Source organism: Malurus melanocephalus, unplaced genomic scaffold (assembly GCF_030028575.1).
Source record: "Malurus melanocephalus ecotype Western Australia unplaced genomic scaffold, MMel_1.1 scaffold_231, whole genome shotgun sequence".
NCBI lineage: Eukaryota > Metazoa > Chordata > Aves > Passeriformes > Maluridae > Malurus > Malurus melanocephalus.
In genome coordinates, this window is record NW_026623463.1 from 989,664 (window position 1) to 1,005,541 (window position 15,878).

General features: G+C 42.1%; 1 protein-coding gene across 2 annotated transcripts in view; it reads right to left on the reverse strand.

Annotated features, from left to right (window-relative positions):
* The window catches only part of LCP1 (lymphocyte cytosolic protein 1), a 48,978-nt gene that overhangs the window by 17,921 nt on the left and 15,179 nt on the right, over nt 1-15,878 (reverse strand). The window contains exons 1-3 of one of the 2 annotated variants that reach the window (XM_057374725.1): nt 11,883-12,070; nt 2,551-2,641; nt 540-691 (exon numbers count right to left, since the gene is read on the reverse strand). In XM_057374725.1, the coding sequence (XP_057230708.1) occupies nt 540-691; nt 2,551-2,617 (219 nt within the window). In that variant the 5' untranslated portion in view covers nt 2,618-2,641; nt 11,883-12,070. Of the gene's footprint in view, nt 1-539; nt 692-2,550; nt 2,642-11,882; nt 12,071-15,878 lie in introns of those variants that run through there. The other variant, XM_057374727.1, reaches the window with a different exon arrangement.

Consider the following 15,878-nt stretch of genomic DNA (forward strand, 5'->3'; position numbering starts at 1 on the left):
TCTGCTGAGGTACAACAGGATTATACACAGCTTTTATGCTTCCAAAGCAGGGAGCAAAGATCAGCTAAGTAACAGAAATGTTACTCTGGAGCAGAGCAGTTTGGATTTGAAGAGCATGTAAAAACCTACTCATCCCAAGGGAAATTCCACTATTTTAGTATTTGGTTTTGACCCAGTTCACACCAGAAAAATAGTGAGTTTTTTTATTTAAAAAATGGCCTGTGACATTTTCAAGTTCAATCTGCTCAAACTTTTTGTCATCATCTAGCCAGAACATCATCTTTTTGAAGTGTATAACTGAAATACTTATTCTTGCTTCACCAACCCTGAAAGATAGAACATCTATGCAATGAGCAGCTGTACTCACATAACTTGTCCCAGTTAATTGCAGGATTTCTGGTTTAGCCACCTTTTGCTTTCAACTATTGCAGGGAGGAGATTCACTGGATTAACGAGGTGCCCATGAGACCCTGTGCTTGTGCCTCTGCTGTGCCCCGGGGATCACCTCGAGTGACTGAAATAAATAACATCTTACTTACTGAAATGAATTCATCGAAACTGATCCTTCCATTCCCCGTGGTTGTCAGACTCTGAATGAGCTCTCTGGCTTTATATCCTGGGAGAGGGAGATTGGCAGCCTTCAACACCTCTGTTAAATCATTGGTATCGATGAAGCCATTCCCACTGATATCTGCAAAGATTAAAGCAAACTTTTACATTCTAGATCAGCCCAATGACATTTTCTGCTCRTAAAGACTGTTTTTATTTTAACCGAGGAAAGGTATATTATATACAAAGATTTGTTGTCTCAAAAACTGKTATTTTCAATTTCTGTGGTGTTCTTCACCTCAAGAAAAAAACACAATCACCTTTTAACAAAAAAAAAAACAAAAAACTTACAGTGGTGAATTTATATTTTTAGACATATCAAAGACCTTATCAAAGCTAGGTTTAAATGGATATAACTACCTTTCTAAGGTTTACACACTGACAAACACAGTCTATAGAGGAAGCATCCTGTCTATAGAACAGCTAAAGAAAATGAAGTYGACACAATATACATGTGTATTTATCCATAATTTGTGATTTTGGCCTGTTYTCTGCATTTAATAATATCAGAAGTAATGAACTGGAGCTACATATGATCATCCTCAAAATACAAACTTGTGTATTTCTCTGTGATGGTGCTAACATGAATAGTCCTGCTGAGCTTCCTGCAAGTTCCAGGGTCATATTGATGAGAAGATCATCAATTCAGGTTCATAGTCCTTTATTCTTCACTTAGTGAAAAACTCCACAGATAAAAGAGCAAACTTTGTTTATCACATGGATAGTTTCTGTTAATACACAATGGTTATGACATAGATAAATATATATAGTTACATATGATAATTTCTATTTGGCTTTTACATATCTATGTGTTTCTTTTCCTGTGGGCTCCTTTTCCTCATCCTGCAYGCTGAGGTGATTTCAAAGCAGTGCATGCTGATTTCCTCCATAATAAGTTGCAATGTGAGTCACTCGTTGCATGCTGCAAAAAGGCACTCGGCTCTCAGCATCAGTAGCACGGATTGATACAGATTGCAAACGGCATCCTATCAATTTCTGAAAAATTACTTGGAGAGGGAAATGTCTGGGAGAGGAATGAGAACTTCCTTTCAGTGTTTGGGAGAGCAACCAGGTCTAGTGGAAGGTGTCCCTGCCCATGACAGGGAGGCTGGAACTAGACAATCTTTAAGGTCCMTTTCAAGCCAAACCATGCTAAGATTCTGTGATTTGCCCCATCAGTGCATTGGGAGTGCAGGACACTCACAAAGATCAGATTCTTAAGATTGCCAGCCTAGAGAATTGAGCCAATTTCTTAAGATCACCTACTGTGTACTCAGAAATCAAACAGCCACCACCTGAATCAGCAAGGACAACTGCTTAGTGCATCATTCAGTGAGGCTGATAGATCTGCAAACAGAAGGGAGCTGTGAGAAGCACAAGGACCTTTCCTTAGAATTTGGGTGGGCAGTAAGGGGGTCTGTRTGACTTTAAAGGAGACAAATCAAATGAGATGTTTAAAGGTTTGGAAAGAAAACACAATAGAAATATGGGGCTTGAGAGGTCATGGTAAAGGGATTACATTTTTTTTCCCATTTGCACGTTTGTCTTCCACGCTCTTCCTTCTCATAGGGAATACTGAATTTACATTAAAATAACACCTTTTTGCCTTCTAAATAATTTGTCATTAATAAACAGTGTTCTTGGGGAAACACTTGAGATCATTTCCAATATGGTTTGCTGTACAGCTTTTGAGATTTTTTGGTTAACYCAGCTGGAGCCCCAACATCCCCCTCTGAAAGAGGCCAGTGCTCTGCAGCGAGCTGATGCGGTTTCATCGGGGACGCTGCAGTGACAGGAAAAGCACTTTCTGTGGGTGCTGTGACACAGTAGATCCGTGCTGCAGCAAACTCCATTTTCTCACATCTGGTCAGTCAGAACATGAGAAAGGAGCTTGCCACAGGTTCACACTTGAGCAGGGCCTTTCCTGTTGGCTGCACTCACCAACTTTGCCAAAAGCCTCCCGGAGCTCTGCCATCTCCTCCTCAGAGAAGTGTGCTGTCGACGCCATTTCTTACTTCTCTGAGTGGCAGCTCTGCAAGAAGAAGACAYTTGTTTTCATTTGGTGCTTTTTGGGTTTGTAATTGTGATGAAACAGAGAGGTTTTTGCTCGTGTTTTTGAAGTCCTCGAGCAGCTCACCATAGCTGAAAACCCAGCTCCTCTCTGTATCCTGAAATCAAGTGAARGGGTAAAATTCCATGTAGATGAGACACAATTCCATGTCCATCCTGTTTTGCCAGGTCCTGTTCAAAATTCCTACAGTTTTATTTATACTAATACAACTGGAATTAAATCCTCCCTCTTCTAACTTCTGTTTCTCATGAGAAAGTAGACCAAATTGTGCTGGTTTTTGTTATTCCCCCTTAGAAATACAATTCACCACTCATTTCCTCAGCAGTGCTGGCCCCGGGCGCTTCCCAGGGCTCTCAGCTGGAGCCAGAGCCCCAGGGGACATTTGCATCTCCCTGGGTACCTAATGAGGAAGTGCTCACCCTTATAAGGTGGAGGGATGGAGAGAAGCTCCTTCACAAGGTATTCAACCACCAGATCTGCCTTCCCAAAAGTCAGGATGTGTAGGAAGTTTAAGGATTTTCCTCCCAAGGTGTCTAAGTTAGTTCTTGAGCTTGGTTGGTTTYAGGAATGTGGAGCCAGAAGGAGTTTTCCTGACTTTCCTCGCATCAAAGATATAAAATGGGAGGAAGGATTAGACTTCCACTTTATAGGCACTCTTCTTAATAACAGGAAGGGAAAGTTCACTTCTATCACATCATTAAATACAGTGCCAGATGCACATTACACCCATCTGCTTTTGCATGCACCTATTGTCCCTTGCATCTATTAATGAGGAAACTGTTCAGGAGACAGACTATCTATTATTCTATATTTGTGAGAATGAGTCTAGTGTCCTGTGTCTCTTTAAGTATTAATTAACCAAACAACCATTTAAATAGAATAGAATGGAAACATGAGTTGATCCTGGGAAGTGGTTGCTGTAGCTACAGTGTTCAAATGAGGAAAAAAAAATCAGAAATATTACATTCCCAGACTAAAATCAACACTGCATAATTTTATATATATATATATATATATATATATATATTTTTTTTTTTTTTCTATAGCCCTCTACAAAAACATTGAGTTATGTAGAACCTATCTGGGCTTCAGATTCAATGCCCCCCTGAACTCATGCATTGATTCCTTTTATCTGTGAAAACCACTATGGACATGGCTTTGAAACAGCCCAAAGGCAATCTCATGTGGTTAACTTCTTGTCTGCTGTCCCCCAGCAGTATAATGTATTCTCTTTCTTTCTAATCACTGTGATTTTAGGATGAGAACAGCCCTGAAAAATCTGCTCATTCCCTCCAACCTTCATAAGAACAGAAATGCAGCACAATCCATAATGGCATTGCTCTTGAAGTTGGTTATAACCACCACATTTTCAAGGGTTACATTTAAAAACCCTGATGATCCACCAGCCATGTGGGTTATGTACATTAGGGTAAAATAAGATCCACTGTCTTCTCCCAGTCTGTCCTGGTCTCTTTCCTGCCTCTGATTCCTCATGCCAATCTTTTTCTGGGCAACCAATCGCCTGCTGGGTGTTTTTACAAATTGTATGTTAACTAAAATTCCTGTGAACACAYAAAAATCTTACACTATCAGCCGGAAAATCCACATTCCACTGCAAGATCATTCCTTCTAGTCCAGTCACTTGATCAGGCAATATAATTTGTGACACAACTTTAAATAGCAGAAAGACTGAAGAGGTAAGAAACACCACGGGTTCCTGCTCCTGCCTGTAACATTACTTTTGCAAAGTAGTCTTGAGAAAAAAATTATTGACAGCAGAAAATGGACCCAGCTTGATTGCAGAAGAAGTTATGACCTCTGATATGTAACTCAGTAATCTGTTAAATACTGAGAATCCTATTAGTAGTGCACATGTTTACATATGTGGACGTTTATGCTAATAACACATAATAGGATAAAGGGTTTTGCTGTCATGACCCCTTTTGACATCTTTTTTAGGTCACTATTATCCACTCAGTTGTGATGGTAACACACTTAGCTGAGAAATTAGATGCATCTCTGCACTGAGAATGAGGACTGGGCCTCCATCATCTGAGCTGTCCTCTGGTGACAGAAGAATGGTCACTGCCTGCTCCAKCACACAACTGAGTTCCTTCTGCATTTTCACCCCCATAGCACCTCTTGATTTCTGCCTGTCAGTTCCAGTATTTCACACCACTTGGTGTTGCTGACTAATACCCCACTGTGGTTTCACAACGGTGGGGTTCAGATAGGCACCCCTCTGTCGGCCAGCCCTAAATAATGAAAACCAGAATTTTTTTTTACTAAAGGCTTCAGAGTTATTCCCAATGAAAAATCATTGTCATTTTAAAAATTTGTTGAAGTTGGGAAAACAAAACTATAAGGAAATCAAGTGAGTAAAAGTCCGAGGCTTTAGCAACACACAGCAAAAAGGAGGAAATCCTCTTCCAAAAGGCCAAGTTGCAGTATATAAAATGCTTATTTTGCTTAGATCATTAAATGATAATATTTAGGCACACAGAGGAGTAAAATGCTTCTGGATGGTARTGGGAGAGGTCAAGCCCAATCTTTGCTTCTGATTTAACCAGCCAAGAGCAGAGCCATTTGCTTCTAGGGTTCAATCACTTTGAGCACTTCACCATCCCCAATGCAAACTGAAAATACTTTGGGCATCCCATCAAGAGGGCATCCAACAATCCTGGGTGAAGAATCCCATTACTGGTAACTCACAAGGCACCATAAGTACTGCTCTGCTCCAAACCATTTACAGAATCAGCATGGCCAGGCAGATGCAGAGAAAAAGATGCAGAGGGTGATATCAGAGCAAAGGAGAATATGTGGATGAGAAATGATGATGAGCAATGTGAACAAGTGGAAAGAGCTTCTTTGAAGGGAACATTTGTTGAGGAGCTATCTGAGGGAGGAGAAAAGRGAAAATCAACAGGTGAGAACCAGGCAAGGGCTTTGAGCAAAGCGATGTATGGCCAGAATCAAAGAGAAGAGCTGGGCAGGGAGAGGTTTGGCAAGACACAGGGGRGTTTGATAAGGACTGAATGCAAACAGCTCAGCTGTCAGCACAAATGAGATATTGAAGATCAGGAGCAACTGGGAGGCAGGATCTTGGACTTGGTGTGATGGAAGATCAGTGAAAGGACTGAAGTGTCTTAGGGAGAATGAGGTGAAAGTCAGCACGTGCTTAGATGCTGAAACAGCATGCTGAGGAGGGGAAGACAGATGCCCAGGTTAGAGGAAGAAAGGCAGTGAAACTGYCAACAAGAAATAAATGGAATGTAATAAACATTCAGAAGGAAAATAAGACACTCCCGGAGACAGTCTGAGATTCAGATGGCTTCAGGACATCCGGATTACAACATTGCCTGGAAGTTACACTTGCTTCTTATTTGCCAAGCAGCATAAACCCCCTATTGCAAAAGCAAAACATAAAGTTGTGCAAATACACTCTTTCCTTACCAGAAGACTGCTGAGTTACAGGTTACTGAAAAAAAAAAAAAARGGGGAAAGGGTCTCACCTAAGCTGCTGAGAATCAAAGCAAATTGATATCAAAAGAGCCTCTAACAAAGCACTCCCATCCCTGCTATCATTTCCAAACCAGTATGCTRAGGTGCCCTAAAGCTGTGCCCTAAAGCCTCCTTTTATGTGACCTTATCCTCAGAAGAACCTATGATCACACTGATGTTTTAAGAGTTCTAAKAACAAACTATTTTTAGACTGGAATATAAAGGAAGACCTAAAATAATCTTAAACCTGAACATTACTGCTAAATTGAAGCACAGTGATATTGATGCTCTTCCATTTCTTTTCRATTTTGAAGCCATAGTCTGAGGAGCTGCCTGGCTATGCACTGCTTGGCAAAGTGCACACCCACCATACAATATAAATTATAAATTGCAAAGCCATTAAATCCTCAAGGCTTCCAAGASTGGTATTAAATGGTTACCTTGTTTCACACTTTTCTCCACTGCTGKGGTGTTTAAGCTTTGTTGCAAGCAGGGCAATGAAAACCCTGAAGATGTGAAATGGCACTTTATAGCCAGACATAAAGTTGTACCTTTCCCCCCMAAAAAAACCAAATTTCATGGGACAACATTGCATTTCAAAAACAAACTGAGTCAGGACCAGCTTAACTGTGAATTTGGTGTCAAGTCAAAGGAACTACTAATATTTACTCACTTTCTGCCATCCGGGCGTTTCTTTGTTAATGCCCTAATACTTTACTAATTGTGTGATAACTTGCCTAGCTGCTAGAGAGATAGCTGCTTAGCTGCACATGTTCCCTGTCATATATAAATTCCCTGCTATCTTCTTTTCAAACTTGTTTGATTTTTCTGAAARTGATGAAACAAGAGGCACCAGCTGTTGCCCTCCCCCAAGGCACAGCCTGCCCTGGATCATGCCATCAGCCAGCAGGATCAAGAGAAGAGGCCTCAGAATTGCAYAGAAACTCTTGTGATAGATCTGAAGCACCTTGAAGGCCATGTATAATCTTTGTCCCATATTTATTGCACTTTCGCATTCTTGCCTATTTCTGCTCACTCATCAGAGTATCCCTGATAGGATACTCCTCCCTAGAAATATTTCCCACTACATTTCTCTTAAAAAGTACTGTACATAAATCCATATATCCATACACATTTCTGTTCAAATTATTTGTCTTGATTTACTCCAGTGTGGAAGGAGAAGACAACAGAAGATGATTTCTGAGCTGGCTTCTGATACTTTCCTTCTGGAGACAAGTTTTTGCCATTTTTATTCTCACTMAAGGGTGAGAAAAAGAGAAATTATTTGGTAGATCTCATGTTGAAAGAAGAATCAATGTTACAACCACAGCAGTGTGGCCTAGAAGTTCCTCAATTTGACAGTTTTCATCTGGTGGTCGTCAGCAAAAATCTTCAGCTAAAATGTAGCAGGCAAAACYATTTTGTTGACAGTCAGACAAACATATCCTTTTGAATAATCCAGAATAGTTTATCTCTRAATTAAACTCCACAGTCTCAGCAGACTCACCACTATCATGCTTCTCTCTCATTTATCTATTATTATCTGTTGTTTCTCTTACAGTTCTGCTCAAAATAATAATAAAGTACTTGTATCCCCACACTAGTAGGGTGATCCATACTGCACTCACAGCAAAATAGGATAGTAGCTTTAATGCTAAATTAAAGTGAGCTGCCAGTGATTATTTGTAGTGGTAGCTCTGGGGTACCCACCCTCCTTAGACAAATAAACAATCCCAAGTCCTTTATTCTTTGGTGTCAGAGCTTCCAGGCAGATTGAATGGACTTTTTTKGGGGGGACAGCTTCTTTTCTGCTGATGATATTAAGATAAAAACTAGAGTCCATGTATCTCTTTGTGCTAGTGAGTTACTCAGACAGCTGCTCACCATGGCTGACATCAGCAAACACAAACAGGTTTGGAGCYGCATGTCAATGAGACTCATTTCATACACAACTTTAAAAGAAGTTAAGAAACACAAACTGCAACATTTTCAAACAGAGGAGGCGGCTCCTTAAAAAAAAGTTAATTTTCATGTTGTGCATGTAGGGATGGATATAACACTTTCCCTACTGGAATAACTATAGTGAAATAAGAGTATTTTTATAATTTTCTCAAAGATGCTGAGCTAAATTTTAAATCCTAAAGTAGACACAAACATACTCGGCTCTATGAGCAATGTGAAACTTGGATCAAAGTACCTTCAGTTTGGGTGGGATCTTGCTGTTTAAATCAGCATTCAAACATCGAGAGGAGTAGTTCTGAAGTCATGGCAAATAGTTCCTCCCTGATACGTCATAAGATTTATGATTTAGCCTCCAATAAATGACAATCTTTGTCTCAAAGGCTTTTTAAAAGACTGGTGTCTGCAACAGCAAATCTCAYCATGTATGCAGACACTGGGAATATTATGGTGTTGCACTTCACCTATTTTTTTTCTTTTACAATTTGAAAAAAGAGATACAGAGAAAAGGCATTTGTCACTGTTCAGAGAGCAACACGGTGATGCCCAGGAGTCATTTTCTTAATGTTCCATTTTATAATGTGATACTTGAGTCCTAAATCAAATACTGGTCAACRGGGCCTAAGAAGGGAAAATCCACAGGGTCTGGAAAAAGATGGAAATCTCTTTCCAATATCCCACTCAGTAGCAGGAAGGGCTAATCCTTCAAGGAAATTAAGACACTGAAAAAGCATAGCTCTGAACCTATAAATACTCTCCTTGTGTGTCTTTTATCTGTCAAATACATCCTACTAGGGAGACAGCACATATGTGCATATTATTTTTCAATCTGAGTCTGTAGAATTTTTCTTTAAAAAAAAAAATTGATCCAGTACACTACATTTCTTGTTGGGTCATTTATCTTTCCCATCTCTTTATCAACACAGGCTAGCTAGCTTTAAAGTGGAAAGATTTTTCCATAGAGTAAGAAACATTTTGATTCCCAGAAGCCATCCAGTGATTTTTACTGATTTTTTTTTAACTAAAGCTGGTTTACAAACCAAGCCAATTTGACAAAGAGCTTCAATCATTCCACAGATGTCCCATTTGGCACAGAAAGCCCTGTCCCACCTAGTTCCATTTTCACTAAGAAGGTGGRGGGAGAGAACATCTGCAGGAGCTGCTTTGGATATGAATATGAGAAGCTATCCCAGCTCTGCCCCATCACAACTCAGGCAGCAGATGGACATGAAACCCTGGACAGATAAAATCTTCTCTTCCTATTCCTGTGTACTGCAGTCTGGCAGAGAGGTCAGGTCACAAAGCACTGACTCAGCCCAAATGTCCTGGGGAAGGCTGGTAACTGATGCAAGAAAAGGAGAAGATGGCCTGTGCTTCCAGATTGTTGTCCAGAAAACAGTTCCTCTGTGCATGGAAAATATTGAAAACACATTCCAGCTATAAAAAGGAGGGGTTTAGATACAAACACACATTTGCATTTGACTGGTTCCACAAGGATTTACAGCTCTGCTGCTGTCGCTCCCTTGCCAGGAGTTGAATTCTGCCCTCAGTTTTGCAGGGCACCTCAGTGATTTCAGCAGTGACCCCGCCCTTCCACCCACAAAAGGAGATCATAAAGCAGAGAGCACAMCTGAACACAGTGCTCCTTGCCCGCTGTGCTGCTGCTTGGATCCCCATCCTGAAATGGTGCTGTGCTGGGAGCTGCAGTGTGCCGTGGGGAAGCCAAGCAGGACGTGGAGAGCAGAAGGCACAGTCCYCCTGCTCCCCTTTCATCTGAAGAATGATTTGGTTTTATGGAATGGTCCCCAAGCCCTGTCACTGGGCGTCCCTCTCATGCCTGTCAAATGMCACTCTCCTGCCTGTGGGCACAGCCTCCACATCCAGGACCCACTTGTTTCACCAAGGGGCAAGAATTWATTTCCCCTCTCGCAGCTTTCTCCTTAGATAACTGCAAAAATGCACAGAGCATCCAACAGAACCTCCTGTACTCCAACCTGCAGCACCTAAATAATGTTTCAGATTTTTTTCCTGAATATCTTTCATTTTGATAAATATTTTACGGTTTGTATCAGCATTTCACTGGASTCTGCTGTTTTGCATGACAGGGCTAAGAGTATGAAAATCAGCTACATTTCTGAATGCACTGTACTCCCCTGAGCTCCCCCRTCTCCTTCCTTCCCCTTCACTCAATCTCCTCCTAAAGTCCTTTCATGCTTTATGAAAAACATATTGTGGTGACTTTTACAGTGGGTTCTCTATCAAGATAACTCTGCTCCAAGCTACACAGCTATGTTTTAAGCTGCTCACGACTGAAATCAGGAGGAAATGGGGTCAAAAAATTTGATAGCAAAATACAAGACAATGGAGCGTGTGTCAGGTTCCGTGAGCAAGGGGAGAGAAGCAACTCCACTAGATTTGTTTAAGTACAAACATTTTATAACCACAATAATATTCAATCCAAGCAGTCAGTTTCAGCTGAGGAAGCAGATTCAAACCCAGTCATAAAACACATCCCTTTTTGGACCTTTAGAGCAAACCCTGTCTCCAGTTTCTGAGCTAAGTCTGGATGTCAGGATTGAAGCAGAAACCCCCGCTCCTGTTCCCAGCAAGCAGGCAGGTACTTCCCAGCCCCTCCTGGCTCTAGCATCGCTTCTCAATGGAGTTTCCCACCACAGAGGGGGTTTCCACATCTCCACTCTACTCATGGAAGCTTCCCCAGCTSGGGAGGCCACACTGCTCCTGTGGGACAGGCAGGAGGGGAGGAAGGTGAAACACACTGGAGTTTCTCTGCAGGAGGGGTTTCAGGGTGTGATCTGCTTTTAGCAGGATGATCAAACAGGCACTGGCTGAGCAGCCAGCTGCATTTGCTAGAGATCATCTTCACTTGATACCTGCAGCTGTAAGAGTCAGTCAGCCAACCTGGCCTGTGGCTTTGGTTATCACACAAAGACCTGAGGTTCCACTGGGTCAGTGCTCAAACCAAATCCATGCGCCAAGGAAATCACTGTATGACAAAACCAACAAGGCCACTGCTCTTACAAGACAAGACAATTAAACCTGGAGACTCCTGTTTGCAATAMCACCACCTAAAATACCTGTAGACATTTGCAAGCCATAATTCATCTACAGCATGAGCTGAAATCCAAAAGAAGACAAGACAAGCCTGACCAGATTCATCAGTCAAGATCTTAAAAGGTAAATATAATGTTAGGACCACCCCATATCACTATCTTTAAAGCACAAGTCCCTACTGCAATCAGGCTCTATCATGAATCAGTTTGATTTATCCACTGGAAAGTAAAATTACATTTCTAAAATGCATTCTAAAAGCCTGATATAAATGTCCTAACAGCCAATAGATTACATCGTAAGCACTATGAGCCAAAACACATTATCTTTATGAATCAGTGTTTTTCATCACTGGAATTAAAATTACCTACTTACACAGATCCAGTCTGCAATCTAAATAATGGCTTCTTACTTAATCATGTCCTTYCAAGCCATTGCCAACTCCAAGACTAGCATTTTACTCAGCCAAAAACCACTCTGCCCAATTAAATCCATCAAACACTCTCCTGAAGGTCAGTAGGAATGCCATGTACAAGACTACTGGAAAATKCTTCACACTAATGCAGAACTTGCTCTGCTTTTTCATGGCGACCACAATTTCCTGTGCAGTTCAACTGCTGGTACACTCAGTGAGAGCAGCTCACCAAAAAACCACCAGATGCTGTGATCTTACCTCCCGGGCTCAAGCAGTGGGTCCAAACTGTCAGAGCAACGGGCAGCTCAACAGCTCCAAATACAACAGGAAGGGCAGAACTTCTTAAACAAACCCAACTTCTTGTAGGGTGGAGGAACTGCAAAGCAGCTGTGACTGCGTGACAAGGAAACTCTTCCTTTTTTGCAGTGCAACTGGGCAAGGCCAAAGTGAGCCCACASTGAGGGGGAAGTGAGCAGTGACAAACATCACAGTGTGATAGATCTTTGTCTTATAAGGCAATGTAGCAGTTTCTGCTCTACCTCTTGACCTACTCCTCCAATAGGGCCACTGCTTTGCACCACTTCCTTGTGCTCTCGCTCTCACTCACGGAGCGCACGCACGCTAAAAACGCCTCTGCTCTTCCCTGCTAAGGGCAGCCATGCTCGAGGCATGGAACAGCGAGGTCTGCTGTGCCACCTCGCCCACCAGGCAGGTCTGGCTGCCAAGSCAGGCTGGGGCAGTGTCACCAGGCATGGAAACTCCCCATGGAAACCYCGTGCAACCTCTGCCAACATCTGACTGCCCTCCCTGTGACAACAATCTCCATGAGAGTGGTTGGAAATTCCTTTGATGCAACTTGTGACCTTTTCATTCTCAGTGTGCACCACTGACAAAAGGCTGGCTCCATTTTCACTAAAAGCTCGATTAGGTTGGTGTAGATACCAAGATCCCTCACAGCCTTCTCTCCTGAACTAGTTGAGCTCTGTCTCCCTGTTCTTTGATCTCTTGTTCTCCATCCCAGGACCATCCTGGTGTTTCCCTACCATTTTTCCAAGCCTTTATTAAACAGGGGAGCCTGAAAAAGGACACAGCACTCCTCACACCTYACAACTGACACATTTCAAGGACATGTTTCCCAGTACACTGAGAGTCACATGTAAAAGAGCTTGGATGCAAATATAAACCATCTTTCAAACCCTGCAYTGCAGAAGCCTTAACAGATCTGGAAACACAGCATCAAGGAGAGAAAGTTATTCATCAGTCCCATAGGGATTTTAAGAAATGTCCTGTCTTAACAGCAATATTCTCACCATTTTCCACAGGCTGAAGAATCAACCTTTAGCTTTTCCAAAAACTTCTGTTCTGACTTCTACCTCTGAAAACAGGCAGCTGAAAAACATTACCAAACCGTATGGCTTTAATGAAAAAGCTGTCATTCACAATGCACCAGACCAGCTGAACCATCAGCTACATACTAATGCAAAGAGGTTCAGGGAAGCCTTCTCATTAACAAATCTCCATAATTAAGATCCATCCTGGAAGCACACGTACATTTGCTCTRTTTGGAAATATGTTGAAACGTGTTCCAGGCATTTTTGATTACTTACCTCTATTTAAAGAAATACTTCCTCTATGGTATTTGATTATTTGACAGGCTGGGCCACAGCTCTTCTTCTTTGTATTCAGGGATATTTTATACCAGCCTGATGGTTTGCCCCAGCTTTTTTCTTACAGACCTTTTCCAAATCCTTAATTAATTTGATGGTCTCCATGAGATCCAATTAAATGCAACAACATCTTTTCTGAGGTAAGGAAGAGGACACCAAAAGAATGTGTGCTCTAAATCCAGCATCTTTCTTGCACAGGAAAGCTAAGAGTGGATGTTTCCTTGTCAGATATGTTTGCTTAACTCTTAGCACCCTCTCTCTCCTTGTTACAGCTTATGCAGGAGGTACAGGAGCGACTCAGATCTTCCAGCCTATCACATAGTATTCTACACTCATCTGACCTAGACTGAGCTCAGTGCTCTGTCCTCAGCACTGATTCACACCAGCACATTCTACAGGTACCAGCTGTGTTAAAGTGTTCAAACAAGTTTGGAGGTACAAGGACAGCAAGGATGAAATTTAAAGTATGATGGATTTATGAGGCAGACATAAAAGATATATTTGCCATGTGGATCATTAATTTCTTTTTCTGCCTTATTCAAAGACCTGCTGGAGTGTCACCATGCATACCTAACAATGCTGTCTCACCCAATATTATTAAACTTAGGTAGTCTTTAGACACAACCCCAGCTGAAGCCCTGCAATGATGCCCTATTTAAACCCTGCACTGTGCATTCTTGAAGCATCACACAAATAACAATTTTATGGGGCAGCATCGAAATACATTTAAGTGCAATAAGTTAACTCCCACCTGTACCTGGTTTTAAATCGTACCTCTGTGGTGGTTGTCTGTGGTATTGCTGACAATGTACAATTCTAGGAAAATGATCTCTCTAAAGTGATTTCTGCAGGATGTCACTGTGGCAGTGGTTTCCTGGAAGGGCTCTGAATTGTAACTCTTCAATATAAATAGCTTGCATTTTGCCACAAAATATGCTCATGGCTTGGAACAGGCCAGCTTTGTCAGGACAGGCGGCACAGTGGCATCGAGTTAAATGTCCATTACTGCGCTGCCTCAGTAAAACAATACACTTGACCCACAGCTTCAGTCTTAGGGTCAAAATACCAATGCAGCTCCTTTGAGGTTTACGTGCATGAAGGGTAAAAGAGTTAAARGAGACGTGGTCCTCCAATTACAGGAAAAGACATTGGGAAATATCTGAGATGACTGTCTACAAACTAAGTTCCAATCACTCACAGAGGGAGGACTGTAATGATAAACAGACCATGCCCCTGAGACACAGCAGAAGAGGTAAAAACCAATTTTTTTCCCCCGTTGTCACTACCAAAACACTTTGAAAATCTTACCCCTTATTGTCCCTGTGCCTGAAGGACCTTTCTTCCTGTGTACCTTTTGCAGTGCTGACACTCTGATCCTGCTGCCTGTGAGATGCAATCACACTCCATGGCACATCAGCCAGACTGTGTCACCACAAGCTTCAAACCCTTCCACAACTTCTCCTCTCCTCTGGCCCTGAATCAGCCCACAGCTCTGATAGAGCACTTTCACTTCCACCTCCTCACCTGCCAGCAGCAGGCTCTCACCTTCCTCCCCTTCACCCCTGGGTGCCTTGAGAAGGGCAGAAACTGCCTGTGTTCTCTTGCCATGAGGCTTGGCTATTTCTTAGCAAGGTAAATGACAACCCAAAAAGCCTGCAGGCACCAGCAATCTCACTTCCACCAAGGAATGGGAATTATGTTTGAAGGATCTGGGGCATCTRCCTAAGAAGAGGTGCAGCAGCTTCATGTGACTTGGCAGCCCCACGTCCTGGCAGCCAGGAGGGCGTGTGCAGGGATCCCCARTTGAGGAGGGAGATGGAGTCTGCTTTAGGTGACGAGTTTCCTTATGGGAACTAGGAAAGYGTATCCCTGTTGTGGTCTTTCCTGGCACACCCACCTCTTGGCTCTCACATTYTTCAGTGCCCACTGCAATCTCCCAAGACCTTTGCCTTCCTGCAGGCTGCTTCTGCTTCAGCGAATCAGTTTCTCCAAAAATCATTACTTTGCAAAATCACACTCATAYAATGTCACATCTTCCTTGCCACAGCTGATACAGTCACAGGTGGTAGAAATGCCCTCCATCCAAGAACATTCACAGGATGGGRATAGTGTGGTAGGGAGCAGAGCAGAAACTGCAGCACATATATTCCAAGTGGAAAGAAAGCTTCTTGTGGATGCAAAGTGCCTTTGATTTAATGACAGCACAATTTYAAATGAACCCTTTGATGGGAACTTCCTGGTCCACGAAAAATTAGGGCAAATCAACATAATAGAAATTATTTTCAAATTATCTCCTTTGAACAAATAATATCTTACTCATTTATAAATACAGAGAAAATTATCTAATTCCCACTACAATTTGATGCTATCTGAATTGCACCTTTATTTTGTGTGACACTGTCCTTTTTCCTGTTAAAGTCAGTGACRCTTCCTGTAACCACGAGTGATTTAGGCACTGAAATGCCTCTGAATATGGATCCTGAGAACTTCAATGCTGYTGAAAGGTAAATGAGTCTTTGTGAAGCAGGAGTCATTACTCTGATGGCATGTGCTCAGGTGCAAGTTGGTAATTTGAACCCACAGCCAG